The 17428-nt window shown below is 38.4% G+C and overlaps 1 protein-coding gene across 1 annotated transcript in view; it reads left to right on the top strand.

Annotated features, from left to right (window-relative positions):
- Window positions 1–17428, top strand: part of agmo (alkylglycerol monooxygenase) — a 188510-nt gene that overhangs the window by 57470 nt on the left and 113612 nt on the right. Inside the window, 1 exon segment of the mRNA XM_052016932.1 lies at window positions 389–540. Within this exon segment, the coding sequence (XP_051872892.1) occupies window positions 389–540 (152 nt within the window).

The raw sequence follows: 17428 nt of genomic DNA, 5'->3' as shown, positions 1-17428 counted from the left end.
ATGAAGTTCTGCTTTACAGCAACAGAATAGATGGAGCACAAATTCAATCTCTTCAGAAGGGATAGACCATAGGTTTTGTTTATATGGACAAAGGCATGAAGAAATATTTGGTAGCAATGTACCTTATAAATGATGTGCAATTTTATGCTAAACTTTTTGTAGTGTTCGGGTATGGTTCTTGCACAGAAGACTGAACTACTGTTCTCCCATGAACAGATTGAGAAATCATAACATTTATGGAGAGGGGCCTATCACGACATTAATAGAATAGAGTATTTATAGCATTTTCAGTTTTTGTCAGATTTAGTGTATTTGTTTTTGCCATATATGAATCTATTTTAGATAAATGTAACACCTACTAATTTTATATATTTTCCTTTTTTGTTAGATTACTAGGCAGAGGCATTGAACCGACTAGTTATATCTATGTCTGGGAGAACTTCAGACTCTATGTACTTCCTTGGGATTCGCCTTGGATTTGGTGGTTGGCATTTTTAGGAGTTGACTTTGCTTATTACTGGCTTCATCGAATGTCACATGGTAGGACTGTGTTTAATCAGTATATACTGATGGGCTACACTGATGTTATTAAAGATTGTGATATTTTTAATCTCTTTATACCTGTTACATTTTTTAAAAATTAATTGAGACTCCGTTCATAAAACTTTAAGCGTGTAATCTTAAAGTAGTTAGATACAACAGGTTTGATAGATACCATTAGGTTATGTTACACATTAGAATGGCCATTTACGCTATTTGTTTTTGCTGGTGTTGTCTTGCATTGCCTTGCTAGATCCTCTTGTGATAGAAGTTTCCTGTCCATTTGCCACTGGCAGAGAAACACATTCTTTGTGTGCTTGATCAGAAATGCATTAAGCCAATGGTTGATATTTAACTACTGGGATACGTAAGCTTCTTTATGAAAATGGATGTGCCGCGAGTTTATGATTGAAATCTTTAGTTTTATAATAAATAGCATAACACTGTTGTCAGGTCATAATGTTGGAAAGTCAAGAACGACGCGTTGAGAGTGAATACAATGTTTTGGGTGTAACTCAGAATTATAACAACCGCATCTTGTTAATTTTCAAGGCAACATTGCGACAAAGAATGTACGTGTTTTCAACTAAATTAATATGTTTGACAGAGTCCTCACCACAATGTAAATAGTCTTTTAAAAGATTAATGACAGGCGACCCCTGCGTTATGGGGGTATTTCGTTCCTTGAAAACAGGCAGCATCGCTGATTTTCCATAACGTGAAGCCATATCATCTGTACGTGTTAAGAAACAGGTTGAAAAAATTAAACTTTGTTTTGATTTATTTACTCTTTATTGCACATAAATTCTGTGAAACCAAATTTTATTCCATATCACAAAATTTTGGGTAGTGATTTGTGAATTCTGCAAGGGCGAATTTCAGTAACCCAAATGGCCTTGACGCTGTGTCGCCTGTAATGACTCTTTGAGTTCACCAGTAATATTTGTCACACAACTCTGTTATACCACTGTGAATGTGGTGTGCCATGGAAAATAAGGAAAGAACAGAGCATTTTGCCTGCATCTTACCCAATGCTATAAAATATTACTTGACAGCTCTTACGGTATTTATAAAATTTATTAAATTGATCATTAGTAATTTTCATGTATTTGTGAAAGTCCACTCCAGCTTGCAGGAAAGAAGTTGGAAGTGCATTTGTTACATTTTGAACAAAGCTGTAGCAAATGTAGATGGTGCAGTTATTTAATTCAGGGTGGTCCAAATAAAATCTGAATCAACTGGAATAATGCAAAAAATTCTGGAAATAGTTATCAGGACAGGCAGCACCAATAAGAGAAATAGGGTTAACATTTTCAGGACAATGACTTTCAACTTTACCACAAATGCTAGGAATCTGAAATATTTAGCTTTTAGTATAAGCCAAGCAGATAACGTGGTTATTTATTCCTGCGTGAAAATTAGTTACTGTATTATATCTGCAAAGTCGGATGAAATTCTAAATAATTTACTGGCTATGATGTGTTTTGGGACTTCGTGAGAACATCAAGATGCTGTATAAGTTGTTATGCATCTTTAACTGTATTGATTTAATTTAAAGCTTAGAGGACAGCAAGCTGATCTCAAGTTTTATTTTATTATCATTATGTTCAGAGATATTATAGGAAATAAGAGCAGGAATAGAGCATTGAGTTACCCTATGCCTTCCCTGCCATTCAGTAAGATTATGGCTGACCTTCTATCTTCACTTCATTTTCACTTTCCTTCCGCTGACTCATGTCTATTGATTCACTTAAGAATTAAAAATCTAAATCTATTGACCTCTAAAGTGTTCTTGCTTTAAATGTAGTTGAAACTATGTTAAAGGAAAACACTGCATCAAATAAAATAGTTTTAAAAGTATTAATAATTATATATGTTCAAAATCCCTATGAAATACACATTGAATCTTTTATAAGGTAACATAATAAATAACTATTGTCAGATGTAATCAAAAGAAATTATTTGTTTACCTCCTTTTATTCTGCATTCATCCAGCATTTATCATCTAGTATATGCCTATATCTTAAGTCAAGATAACATTTTTCAACAATGTACCCCAGGGCTTGATCTACAACATAACTTAAAGGCTGGGTTATCTTGGAGACTTCAGAAGTTCTGGATGGCAGCATAAAGCATTAAACTCTCTGAGAACTGACATTGGCTTAGGATAAGAAGGGCTGGCTGACAATGACTTAAGTAGTGCAGTGCCAGGTTACAAGACAAGGAACTGGTTGGTGGTTGATGCTGGATCTCGGTTGTCCAGCCTTGACGCTTTGTTAGGACTCAGCATGGGAGCCTCAGCCACAAAGCATGTCATGATGCAAGTTGAGCAGGCGGTGGGCAGTGAAAACCATTGAAGAGGCATACTTTGTTTATCATGTTCCATCTTGAACAGCTTGTTGTTATAATGTCTATCTGGAAAAACAGGTGATTTTTTCAAAAATTACTGATCACCTGAATAAATCTATCTAAAAACCCAAATAATGTAATGGCAATATTTATTAATGAAATGCTATTTAAGATCAAGTTTCCATTTTATTATCTTTATAAATGAACAAAACAGCAGGTCTTTGGGATATGAGAGAGACCCTAAATGAGCAGAAACCCTCTTGGTTATTGGAGAATGTATAAACTCCACACAAGACAGCACCTGAGGGTAGGACCCCTGAAGCTGTGAGGTTGAGGCTGCTTCATCATTGTTGGCATTTCCATCAAAATTTGGAAGTACTAATAGTTTCGAAAAGTAAAACTGGCTCAGCGCTAAGAAATGGTTAATTTAAATAAAACCTGAAAATAACCCTGATTAATGACAAATAATGAAAAACGGAGATTTAAGATGGCTAAATAAGTGCAATTTCATTTTATTACATTAGATTTCTTTGTTTTTATTAGTGTTTTGGAATTAGGATTATATTCCACACTTCAATTTATTTTTCTGTTAAACTTGACATCCATTCTCCTCATCATACAAAGAGTGACGGTAGGAATGCACTGGGATCTGATCTTGTCTTATCTTATTGATCCTTATCTTAAACTGCAGCTATCTGTGAATATTCCATTCACACCCTATGAATGAACTGAAAGATAAAGTATACAACAGTGTCACCTACAAAAGTTGGTTGAAAAATATTATAATAGAATAAATAAATATGATCTCATGATGCAAAATGCATTCAAAGGGAAGTTTAGTGGACAAGCTCACTTGTCAAAATTTAAAACCTGGCAAGAATTCATGCATCTCTTTTCTTAAGATCCAGTCCAAACAGCCTCTGTATTCCCACTTTCATTTATCTGCCAAACTATAGGTTCTTCCCTATCATTTTTTTCTATGCCCTCTCTGAGTTTATTAATTGAGGGAAACATCTTGCTGTTCTCTTAATCCTATTCCCACTAAACTGCTGACCACCCCTTTTTCCATTTCTTACTATATGCTTCCCAACATAGAAAATGGTTCTAGATGTTAATATGTATTTTTAACATCCCAAAGGACTATTGATGCTGCCAACAAAATATTTAAAAAATTCAACTATTCTCTTCCAGCTGTGGAAAGAACATATAGTTCAGGAGAAGGGGTTTTGATAGAAGAAATCACAGATGAATAGTAATATCAGAATGAACAAAACAAAGGGGAAGAAAGGCCTACGAGTAGCCACCCCATGGAGTGTTTAAATTGAAAACAGGAAATGGTTCATCTCTAAATTGCAATTAACATGAGGCCAAAGGAGGCTTAATGAGACATGTTTGAGATGGAGATTGCAGGAGTATAGGCAAGGTAGAGTATATCAACCAGCTAGTGAGTTGGAGAGACAAAGACAAGTTAGCAATATTAGTGCACACAGCAATGCCAGCATCGTTGTCTGTCATTCTTCATATCAAACACCAACCCATTTTGGTTCCTTGAATATGTTGACATTTTTATCTTGTATCATCAGTATTTCTTGTTTGGGGGAAGAGGCAGCACTTATTTTGAATTTAAGCTAAGAATGTTACAAAGTAACTGAATGATTAATGAAGGCAGCATTTGGGTTTGGATAAGTAAGTGACAAGTAACATTCTACTGCAGGTGCCAGGCATTGAGCATCTCCAAGAAGAGAAGAAAGTTTGACCACCTTCCTTTGACAATACCATAGCTGAATCATCACAATTAGCATTCTGGGAGTCACCATCAATCAGAAACTTAACTTGACCAGCTACATATGTACCCTGGCTACAAGAGCAGGTCTGAGGCTGGGCATTTTGTTGCAGGTAACTCAACTCCTTGTTCCCTAATCTTCCACTAACTGCAAAGCACAAGTGTGTGGGAACGCTCTCCACATGCCTGGATGGGGTGTACCTTCAACAACACTCAAGAAGCCCAACACTATCGGGGACAAAAGAGCCTCCTTGATTAGCTCCCTATCCATGAACCCATTCACTTTCTCCACTACCCCGACATCATGTGTGCATGTGTACCAACTACAAAATGCACTGCAGTTAATCACCAAGGCTATGATAACTGTATCTCCTGAATTTATGATCTATGCATCCAGGACAGCGGGTGTATAGGAACATCAAGACTATCAAGGACCCCTCTATGTCATGTACCATTCTGATTTTGTACAGTCATTACCTCTACCTTAAAGTTCTTGAGCTCTTTCCTAACATTACAATAATATCAATACCTCAGCTTTGTGAGGGCAATTTGGGATCATAGGCCTTGATAATGTTAACAATATCCTGATAATGTATTAAGAAAAATACCTATGAAAATGATAAGGATCTTGAGCTTCTACCTAGTTTGCAGTCCAGTATCTGCTTAATCTGATCAGAATCAAACTAGTTAACAACATAGATTGCAAAGTGCCAAATGTGGGTTCTCCCCATCACCATTTATCACTCTACCATCTTGTTTCTGTTACAGTGGTTCAAAAACCTATTTGCTCAAAGCCCACAAAACAGGCCATGCCCTCTGCTAGATAGCACTTGTTCAAGACTCTTGGGCATCTTTTATCACATGAATTCACCTTTATTGATCAGCAGAGAATTGAAGCTGCTGATCCTGGACCATTCCTTCCGATGCTACTGCAATTAATTAAAATGACTTCATATTCAACTTAAGTTAGCTTCAATTCAGTCATTTGATCTGACCTTTGTTAACTAAAGCCACACAGTTGTGTCCCGCACAGCTGCAGTAATGAATGAAGTGAAGATAGCCCAACTGGCAGTCAGTTGTATCGCAGAAGAGAGAAAATTGTAGTGTTTCATGATTTTCAACATCATCTTCAAAGAATTTTTTTTTGGCTTATTGTGTGCCCAACAACTTCTGGTCTTTGTCCAGGCATAAATCAACTATGTTTTATGTTGCTGATTCATGGGAGATTTCAGCCATTGCTTAAAATTCTTGAGTATAGGGAGCATGCCTCCAATAGGCAGTGCACATCATCTTTATTGATCAAGGTGTCAGAGTGATGGTTCTCCCACCATGGTTGCAGACCAATGGAAGGAAGGGCATTTCATTAAGATAATTTAAATCGGGCTTCGACCGTGCATTCAACTGTTCCACTTCCCCTTCATCCTCTACTGCTTTGATTGACTTCCCACAGTTACTGGTTACTGCCACCTATCATTGAAATCACTGATCATTCGCCTTTATTCCCCAGCCCAATTCCCCCACCAGCTGCAGTTGTTGACCTTTGTAACCTCATGGCCAACCCTCCAACCATCCATCCTCCACTACTCTATCTTCCTCCCACTCTCAACTACCCTTCTTCCATGATGCAATAGTTGGAATCCGTCACAAGTTGTTTGGTGGAAACATTAAAATATTTCAAATGTGTATGTCTCCTGTTGTGTTCAGCTGGACCTGCATGTCTGTGAACTTGATGCATTCTTTGGCTGCTTATGGCCTTAATTGCTTGATCCCTATAAACCCATCACCTACCCCCAATCCTTTAAATGTCATGGCTTTTATATTTGGAGGTAACTTTTTGAGTCTGCATTGACTCTTCATCTTCACAAGATCAGCACAAGCACATCCTGGGTGCCTGCTGCTGATTGTGCTCCTGTTAGAGATTCTCAGCCTGGCTTTGAACTTTATTGGGAAGGTGTACCTGAGAAAGAATTGATGCTTTAATGAGGCAGGATTGACTTTTCTATGTACATATAATATTCTATATACTTTTGTCTGTAAATCTAAGATAATAACAAGTATTAACCAGTAAAAATGATTTCTTTTTGAGGACATTATGACTGTTGGTTGGATCAGACTCCAGTTGAAATAACTGGGGGTTTTGGAATGATGAAAGATGACTAAAATCCAGATGTACACTTGGCATTCTTTGAGTGATATTCTTGAGGATTTAGCCATCATAATTTTGTCCTCTGAGAGGAAGTATCAAGATTTGCACATTCATTTTCCTTTGCTAGCCCTAAGATACAGCATCCTTCTTTATCTTGTATGCAAAAGAAACTTTAAGCCTTATTTTATACTTGGCACCATTGATGCAATTAGAGAATGGTAAGGAAACAAGTTCTGAAAATTTAGGTAAATGTTTTCCAAATATTTTTCTTTGTCTTGACATTTGCATCAGCACGCAATTCCTTGAGAACCCTCCTCTCTCCCTGTCATTTCAATTCTGAATGAAAGCCATCTATTCATGATGGTCTCCTGGTGGTTGCATGGAAAACTTAACACATAACTCCACATAATTACAAGTCCTGAAATCTGAGACAGTCTGGGACTGTTAGTTCACCGGTTTTGGGATAGGGGTGATATAGGTGTAAGGAATATCCAGGATGCTGGACTTCTGTCATTGTAAAGGCTCGAAAGAATAGTGTTAACTTGAAAGCTGCTATCATGAAAACTGAACAGGGGACAATCTTAAATCATTCTCTGGCTAACAGCTGTTTGACTCGATCGCAGTTGGGGTTGAAAGGGAAAAATAAATCAGCCAAGATTGAATGGCAGAGCTGTCTTGATGGGCTGAATGGCCTAATTCTGCTCCTATGTCATATGGTCTTCAGATGTCAGAAGCTGATTGATGCTAAACCTGATAGTTATGGAGCTGAACAAGGGATGAAGGCAAATTCCCCTTAGCCTGGAGGTTTCTGTATGTTTTGTTTCCTTGGACAAAGAGAAATCCCTTCTGTAAATTTTGACAGAGCTGCTTTGTGCTGAAAGGGTGTTACTGGTTTGAAAAGAATGCTTGTAGTGATATCGCAGCCTTAATTCTCCTGGCAACTATGGAACTACTTCTGTTTTCTTGTTTGAAATTCTGAATGCACACAGATTGAAGAATGTGCAAAAGAATCAAAGGTGTCAGGAAGCAGTGTCTCCACTATACATGTGAGAGTTACTTCTAAAACTCTAAAATAACACCACTATTGCCAAGTTTGTGGCTCTGCACTGGAATTCAATCTGTGCCTGTTTGTGATAATATAACAGCTTATGTAATATTTGACCCATCGAATTTTACATGTACTCTGCATATTAAGTTCATTTTTACTGATACAGTATGTTAAGATTAAAAAAAAGTGTTCATTGCCAGGATTGTCATGAACAAGCATATATTAAAACCTCAACATTGGAATGAATGATGCGATTTTATTTTTTAAGTTTTTGATGCCTGGTAACAAAATAAAATTATGATGATTTTATCAGACTAACAAGAAATGCGAGCACAAATCCTGCTTAACATCCAGCTACATTTACAGATATAAAAGGTTATAAATATTGGTTGTTTCCATACTATCTAGCCATTAATGAGCCATTGTAGCATATTCATTTGAGGCTTTGGAAATTCTGTAGTTATTTCATTTTTCCCTTGCCACCAGGACAGTCTCCTGGCATCATAGGAGGATAAATGGCCCCTCACTGTGTCCACGAGACACCTTCCATGTTGGAAGGTGCCTGACCCTTTTAGTCTCCACCCCCTATCATTACACGTGGCATCAGTAAAATTGTGGTTGAAGTTCATCAGTGCATCACCATGTCTAACTTTTTAAGGGAACAGATGTAAATGCAATGACACTGCACTGATGATATAGAAAGTAGTTTGTTGCCAAATATGATTGGAATGAAAGGCTGGTATGTATGCAATTTAAGGCTGCAATTCCAAACTAAATAAACTGTATCCTGTACTCAGATTTCAATTTCCAAAAAGTGGAATTGGAGAATTTTTCAGCACAGAAGGGGTCCACTGAAACTGTCCCAACTCTCAAATAGTTGTACCGATCCTTTGTTCTTCCAAGGCTTGTACAGTGATCTCCCCAGCCTCTCCATCTGACTGGTTGCTCCAGGAAATAGATTCCTGATATAGGTGGGACCTGGTTGTTAATTTGGTTGACCACTGAACTGCCCTAGGTCATGCAGTCCACCACACCTCCTGGGGCACATAGATTTCAGTCAGCTCTTTCAGAGAGGAGGAACAATCAATTTGACCTTAAATTCTGTTTTCTATCCAGGAATATACTATAAAATAATAGAACTCCTAAGGACAATCCATATTTCTGTTAATACTGGACCAGATATAAAGTGAAATTTAGTTACTACTTTAGTGAAAACAAAAGGGAAATTGAGGTCTTTAGCAACAATTTGGTTAACTGGACTTAATTGCTCTGTAAGGGTATTGGAAGGAGTTGCAGGTAATGAAATGTAGGCACATGATTTAATATGCCATTAACTGGAGAACACAGCAATAAAATTAACATACTTCATACAAGACACTTATATACTTCATACTTATCACCCTGTAGAAGAGTTGACGTGTTGAAGAGAGAACCAGCAAAATACTTCAAAACTGCCTTGATCAGCATCAGAGTGAGAGTGAGCAGAAATTTTAATTTTAAATGAGATAGGGGATCTCAAATTCAAGTCTTTCCAAGCAATCCAAAACAAATGCTATAAAGCCACCTTTGATTCTTGGAACACCCATAATAATCATTACACCTTCCAAAATGATTAGTAAATGATTAGCATTTTGAGAACAATTCTGTAACACATTTACCATGGTGATACATAAACATTTGGGAAAGAATTACATTAATGACTGAACCATTCAGACATTGGGTAGAAGTTCTTTGGTTGTTCAAATTTGTGTTAGTTGGGATATTCTTCAAAGTTCTGAAAGTCGCACAATCATAAATATAACATCTTTGTTTGCAATACTTAGCATCATTAAAATAAGTCATTTTTGCTTTTCTTGTAGAGAATTCCCTGATCTATTTAAGATTTGTTAAAAGCTAAAAATGTTTATATCACAGAAGAAGTATACTGAGCAGATCAGGAGATTCCACAAATGCTACCTGACCTGCTGCGTATTTCCAGCATCTTCTCATTTCATTTCACACTTAAAACATCTGTAACTTTTCAGTTTTCATTTTTAATATGTGAAATTTCCATTTGAAAATTTCTTTAACATTTATTATACTGAACCATTTACTCCTTTCAGCATTTCTTAGAACCATAGAACACTGATGGTACCCGTGAAGGCTGCTGAGCCCACTATATTTGTGCAGGTTGAAAAAGAACTACCCAATCTAATCCACCCTCCAGCATGAGGCTTATATCTCTGCAGAGCATAGTTGACTATTTCTAAGTCTATTTCCATGGTTGTCTATTTCCAAGTACCTTTTTTACATAGAGGTTTTCTGCCTCTGGCATCCTTCAGTCAGTTTTCGAACCTGTACTACCCTCTGAGTAGAAATAATTTTCCTCCCCTTCCCTCTAATGCTTCTATCAGTTAGTTTAAATCCGTGCCACTTGACTTTTGACCTCTCTGCTAAGATCTTTCCCACTTATTTCATCTAAGCCCCTCATAGTTTCATATACTTCAATTAAATTTTCCTTTAGCCGCATCTGTTCCAAAGAAAACTACCACAGCCCTTCCTATCTTTCGTCATAGCCACAATTTTCTAGTCATGACAACATCCTCAAAGATATCCTCTGCACCCCTCACTGTGCAATCATATCTTGAACTATGATGACCATAATTTTACACAGTACTTAAGACATGTTTCTAGCTTACCCTTCCTGTTTTTGTAGTCTGGCCTTGGCTAATAAAAGAAAGGACCCCATATTGATCTTATTGATCTGTTCTACTACCTTTAACTATCTGTGTATGTACACTCCAAGGTTTCTAAGTTCTTCACACCTGTCAAAATCCTGCCATTTATTGTACATTCCCCTACCTGTTGTTCCTTCCCAGATACATTGACTCACCTCTCTGGATTTAATTCATCTATATGTGTCCTTTTGGCCCTCTTGATATCCCTCTTAAATGTACTGTACTCCTTTGTCTTTTATACTCCTTAAAGGATTTGCTTGGTCATGGCTTCCTATCCCTGACATATGCCTCCTTACGTTCCCTGACCAACGCCTCAATATCCCTCATCAACCAGGGTTCCCTTATCCTGCCAGTCTTGCCCTTCACTCTAACAGGATTATATTGATCCTGAACTCTCCCTATTTCACTTTTTAAAAACCTCCCACTTGCTAGATGTTCTTGCTAACAGCCTCTCACTCAAGTTTTGCAAGTTCCTGTCTTATGTCATCAAAGTTAGCCTTGCTCCAATTTAGGACTTTAACTTGTGGACCATAGAACATAGAAAAGTACAGCACAGGAACAGGCCTCTTGGCCCAGATGTTGTACCAAATTAATTCAGCTAATGACACCTATTTAAACTATTCCTTTCAACCTGCACATGGTCCATATCCCTTCATTCTCTGCACATTCATGTGCTTATCAAAGTGCCTCTTAAACTCCTCTGTTGTATCTGCCTCCACCACCACCTCTGGCAGCACATTTCAGGCACCCACCACTGTCTGTATGTATTAAAAAAAAACTTGCTCTGCACATCTCTTTTGAACTTAACCCCCTCTCACCTTAAATGCATGCCCTCTAGTATTAGACAGTACAACCCTGGGAAAAAGATACCAGCTCTTTACTCTATCTTTGCCTCTCATAATTTTATAAACTTCTATCAGGTCTCCCCTCAACCTCCACTGCTTCAGAGAAAACAAACCAAGTTTGTCCAACCTCTCCTTGTAGCACATGCCCTCTAATCCAGGCAGCATCCTGGTAAACCTCTTTTGAAACCTCTTCAAAGCTTCCACATCCTCCTTGTAATGGGGCAACCAGAATTGAATGCAATACTCCAGATGTGTCTGAGCCAGGGTTTTATAAAGCTGCAACATAACTTCCTGACTGTTGAACTCAATGCCACGACTAACAAAAGCAAGCATGCCATATGCCTTCTTTACCACCCTAGCAACTTGTGCGGCCGCTTTCAGGGAGCTATGGACTTGGACCCTAAGGTCCTTCTGTACATCTGACCAGTCCTATCTTTTTCCATAACTATTTTAAAACTAATAGAATTATGGTTACATAAGAGATTCTGCAGATGTTGGAATCTGGAGCAACACGCACAAAATGCTGGAGGAACTCAGCAGGTCAGGCAGCACCTATGGAAGGAAATAAACAGTCAACGTTTCGGGTCGAGACCCTTCATCAGGACTTCATTATGGTTACTGGTCCCAAAGTGCTCCCCCACTGACACATCAACCATTTGCCCAGCCCAATTTCTCAGAAGGAAGTTGAGTGTTGACCCCTCTCGACTAAATAGCAGGCCAATTTACATAATGCTTGAGAAAACTTTCCTGGACACACTTAACAAACTCTGCACCATCTAATCCCTTACCACTATGACAGTCCCAGTCAATATAAGGGAAGTTAAAATCTCTTACTATTACAACCCTATCATTCCTACTGCTATCTGTGATTTCCCTACGTATTTGCTCGTCAAATTCCTGTTGAATGTTGGGGGTCTATTGTACAATCCCATCAAAGTGATTACCCCTTCTTATTTCTAAATTCTGCCCATAAAGACTCACAGGATGTTCCTCCAGGCATATATTCTCTAAGTACTACAAGGACAAGCTGGGCTGAAGGGCCTATTTCTGTGCTGTATAACTCTATAACATGGACAATTTTTGTACAATTTAACTTAATTTATTTATCTATTATGACACAGAAGGGTGCCATTTGGCCCTATACTGACTGCCTTCAGATCAGTCCGATCAGCCCCTTTTCCTGAAGCCTTACAATTCATTTCCTTTCTCACGACCATCAACTCCTGTTTGATTCTTTTGCAACTTGTCTCGGGGTGAGCTATAGGCAGTAAATATACCTACTGGAATGCCTTTGGGATGGTGGGAGAAAGCCAGATTACCCAGAGAAAGATCCACATGGTCACGGGGACAATACACAAGCTCGATGCAGAGTGTATCTGAAGTCAGTATTGAACTTGCATTTCTTGTGCCCTGTCGCAGCAGGACGAAATGCCATTATAATGCACTTCTACAAGCATTTTTATCATGCTCCATACATTTAGGTCAAAATCATTCACATCTATTACAAAAATCAAGGCATTGCACACTTTTGAATCCTTCCAGACACAAAAACATCTGTTAGTCATTTGCTTTCTGCTAATTTTGGATCCAATTTGACATATAATCTTTTACTTTCTGACCATTAATAAACCTGCCTTGTTGGACCTTGTCAAATCGCAGCAAAAATTCATGTGGACTACATCAAACACACTGCCCTCATCACTACTTGTCGGTTGGTTTATTCTTTCTTACTTTGTAGCAATCCTCCAATCTTCAGGCACCACACCTGTAGCAATGGAGGATTAAATATTGTAGTCAGAGACCTTGAATTTTCTCCCTCTTTCACCTTGTTTCTCCCATCCAATATTTTCCCTTTGCCCTTCTTCACTGTAATGTGAGCATCATCCACCTGTTCTGTGACATCAATGGCAAAATATTCATTAAGAACCTTAACCACGTTCTCCTCCACATTCCTTCTTTGTGTGTTGATTACCTTTTTATATGAGAAACATATTTAAAGTGCCCCTTCTAGTGCCTATTCATGTAAGAAAGTTAGCACCATTGGTAGACTTCACTCACCAGAATATTTTGTGGAACAAAATGTCTATCTGGGGGTGCAGCCAATTTTTTGGGCAGACTCTAACCTGACAAATCAACCCATGTTAAAGATGATGTGGAAAATGTGTACATTTAAAGGTCTCTCATCTTTTATGATAATATCACCTGTATTGCACCCATTTGCATTACTACTGGTGGAAACTCAACCCAAAAATTTGATTACTTAGTCAACAATGCAGAAGCCCTTTTTTCACTATTGGATAATCTTTGATGTCTTTTACTTAGAGGATCATCAAATAGGGACCTCAAACAATGCCACTCACAGAAGACAGTGTGAACTGGATATTACTGTACATGATCATTTGCAAAACTCTCCCTTATGCACTTCCCTGTAGCTATGACACTTTACTCTGTATTCTGTTATTGTTTTTACTCTGAACTACCTCAATGCACTGTGTAATGAATTGATCTGTACAAACAGTATGCAGGACAAGTTTTTCACTGTACCTCGGTAAAAGTGACAATAATAAACCAATACCAATAATAAAGCTGTAGAAGCATACATGAGCTGGCTGTCAACATTGGGCCCTGAACAAATGTTGAATTTGCTGTTAGTGAGAATATAAAAGCATTCCTGGAGTGAAAATGACTAATAACATTTCTTGTTGGAACTTGAGGAGCAACTTGGCAGGAAATAAAATGTGTGCTGGGAGAGATGAAAAAAAGAAGAGGACAAAAAGGTTTGATTATGTGTAACTTGGGATGGCATGAGGGAGTGAATGGAATCTCCTGCATTCAATGTAAGATGGTTTTTTGGAGCTCTGAGCTATCAAAGCTGGGTTGTTAACTAAGAACTTGCTTTGCTGTCTGAATCCACCCTTTTAAGTCAAGCCATAATCATACAACACAGAAACAGGCCTTTTGACCCAGCATGTCCATAATTGGTGTTGGTATTGGTAAAGCAACTACTTATAACCTATTACCCTCAGATATTGATAATCTTTTGAAAATCTGGTGTTGGCTTTCCTGAAGCATCAGTGGGCAACTTCACTGTTCAGAATAATATTGAAGGTGAGGGATGGTGCAATGAAACTTGGGTGTCCTTGTATATCAGTTACTGAAAGGAAGCATTCAGCTGCAGCAGGCAGTTAGGAAGGCAAATGTATGTTGGCCTTCATTGCAAGAGTATTTCAGTACAGGAACAAGGATGTATTGCTGCAGCTGTACAGGGCCTTGGTGAATCCCTGTCTGAGCTTTGAGTGCAGTTTTGTTCTCCTTATCTGAAGAAGAATGTTCTTTCCATGGTGGGAGTGCAACAAAGAGTTATTAGACCGATTCCTGGGATGGCAGGACTGATTTGTTGCTTAGGCTTAAATTCACTGGAGTATGGAAGAATGAGAGAGGACTTCTTTTGGAACCTATACAATTCAGAGAGGATTAGACAGACTAGAGAGAGGGAGGATGTGCCCAGTGGTTGGAGAAACCTACACCAGATGTCACAGCCTCAGGATATGGGGCAGAACCAATAACAAAAGAAGTTCCTGCACTCAGAAGGTGGTAAACCTGTTGAATTCACAGAAAGTAATAGAGACCACATAATTAAGTATTTTCAAGAAGGAGGTAGAATGCATTTCTTCATGCTAAAGGGCTCAAGGAATATGGAGAGGAGGCAAGATGATCAGCGGCAATTATTTTGAATGGTGGAGCAGTCCTGAAGGGCTGAATGTCCGACTGCTGCTCTCATTTTCTCTGCTTCTATAATCTGCAGGTTCCAAGTTCAGTTATTAATCTTGGCTGCCGCCAGGATCATTCCTTCTGAAAAGAATATCTGCCTTGCCTAAAAGCTGATAAACAGAAATTCTGTCACGGCTAAAACCACAAATCAATATCCACATTATTTGGACCAGGGTTAAACAGGCTAGGATCATGATTATCAATCACCTCAGATATACTCTCCTGTTTTTTTGGGCATATTTTGAAATGCTCATACTACTATGGTTACTTTTCTTTATAGAACGGTGTGTAGCCATACTGTAATATTGGCAGATCTCCCCTCAGTTGGTCCTCATATTTTTTCGTCCACACTCATGTTGGTAATAAATACAGGTGAGGGATTTGAGTTGTCCATATCGTTGGCTCAATGTCAGTATGTCTGTTGCATAAGAGAATCACCAGACTGTTATTTGTGCTCAGTAGTTGTTTGAATTCTGATGATTTACTTGATTGTTTAATTTTGTTTGTCTATTTCATTGAGATAAAGGACACTTTCTCTTCTGCCTCTGTTTTCTATTGTGTGACATCTCTTGCTATTTTTTAATTAAGGCTCATGCAGTGATCAATGATTTATTTTTCATTCAACCAACTGTTGCTTTTGACTTCAGTTCATGCTATTCACCCCACATGGAGTGTGTCAAATTGATTCCGAAAGCACTACTGCCATTTCAGCATGTGCACAGGTCACTTGCTGACCCTAAGATTGCCAACTGCCTACCCTTGGACTGCACTGTCAGCTTGCTCCTGGTTGACTCCTAGTTAATCAGCGTGGCCCATGTCGCTCAGGGCCTCTCCCACCGTAAGATACCGGCTCCAGTCGCAGAATGGCTTTGACAGCTGGTGACGCTCTGCCCCCGGCTCACTGGCTGTCAGAGTAGTCACTGAAATTTAAATATTTGTGAGTAACTTTGATACCAATAAACAATTTTAAAAACACTTTTAAAAGTTATTATTTTTTCACAACAAAATACTGAGCAATACTCATACTCACCTAAAACAAAATATACTGTTTAAACTAACTGAATTAAATGAAATAAAGGTTTAGTTACAGTTCTCTTAGTTGTTGTGTCTTCCCATTTATTTCAGTGGGCCGACTCTACTTTTGCCACATTTAACTTAGTAAGGACTCAGTGGCAGATTTCCCAGCCTGATGTCTCTTTTGGACTGCCTCCAATGCCAGTATCTCCTTTCCTAAATAAGGTGACACCTCCAGGTGTGGCCTTACTGGTACCCTATACAATTATGACAATATCTTCCCATTTCTAAATTCCAGTCCTCTTGCAATAATATGCTATTTGCCTTTCTAACCACTTGATGTACCCGCCTGCTCTTTGTGATTTGTGCACAAGAACACCTAGATCCCTCTGCACTTACTTCTGCAATCTTTCTCCATTTAGGTAATACTCTGCCTTTAGATTCCCCCTCCTGGTCATCAGATTTTTCCACCTGAAACTCCATTTGCCAAGTTCTCTCCCACTCAATCAGCCTATCTATATCCAGTCCTAATATCTTCATTGCAACATGCCCTCCCAGCCTACTTCTATGTCATCAGCAAACCTGGATAGCATACACACTGCCTCCTCCTTAGCAACAACAGAAAAGAGATCTTTTTGAAATATTGAAAACATGATTGAATAATTTATATGATAATAAAATGAGAAAGCCATAAAAGAGATTGCAAGATTTTTATTCAGAAGTTAAGAAAAAAGTCTTCGTAGTGTACAAGTGGGCATTGGATAATATCAGGCCAACAGAATCTGCAGGATTATTGGTATTCATATAAATCTAGGCTGAAATTCCATTCAGTTTTTGGGGAGTTTGGCACTGTGGGAAGCGCCACTATCTGGCTGAGATGCCTGCTGAAGTGGACATGAAACATGCCCTACCAGAAGAGCAGAGGAACTCTTCCTGACCAATGTTTTTCCTTTGAGTGTCTTCCAGGAACAAATTATCTGCTGATTATCACATTATTGTTTGTAGCATTCCAGCACTGATCATGAAATGCTTTAGACATTTTGAAGTCATATACTTGTCCCTTTCTGGGTGACAGGCAGCTATATGAACATTAGGTAGAGTTCACATTAGGTTTGAGTTTGAGCAAAAAAAGGATAGTCCTAATGCTGGAATTTTTTGGAGAAGAATTGCATTGGGTTGCTAAGTCTGTCACAGATTTCTCTCGTCATTGTGATA

Source organism: Pristis pectinata, chromosome 5 (assembly GCF_009764475.1).
Source record: "Pristis pectinata isolate sPriPec2 chromosome 5, sPriPec2.1.pri, whole genome shotgun sequence".
NCBI classification, from domain to species: Eukaryota; Metazoa; Chordata; class Chondrichthyes; order Rhinopristiformes; family Pristidae; genus Pristis; species Pristis pectinata.
This window is presented reverse-complemented; position numbering and strand designations above follow the sequence as displayed.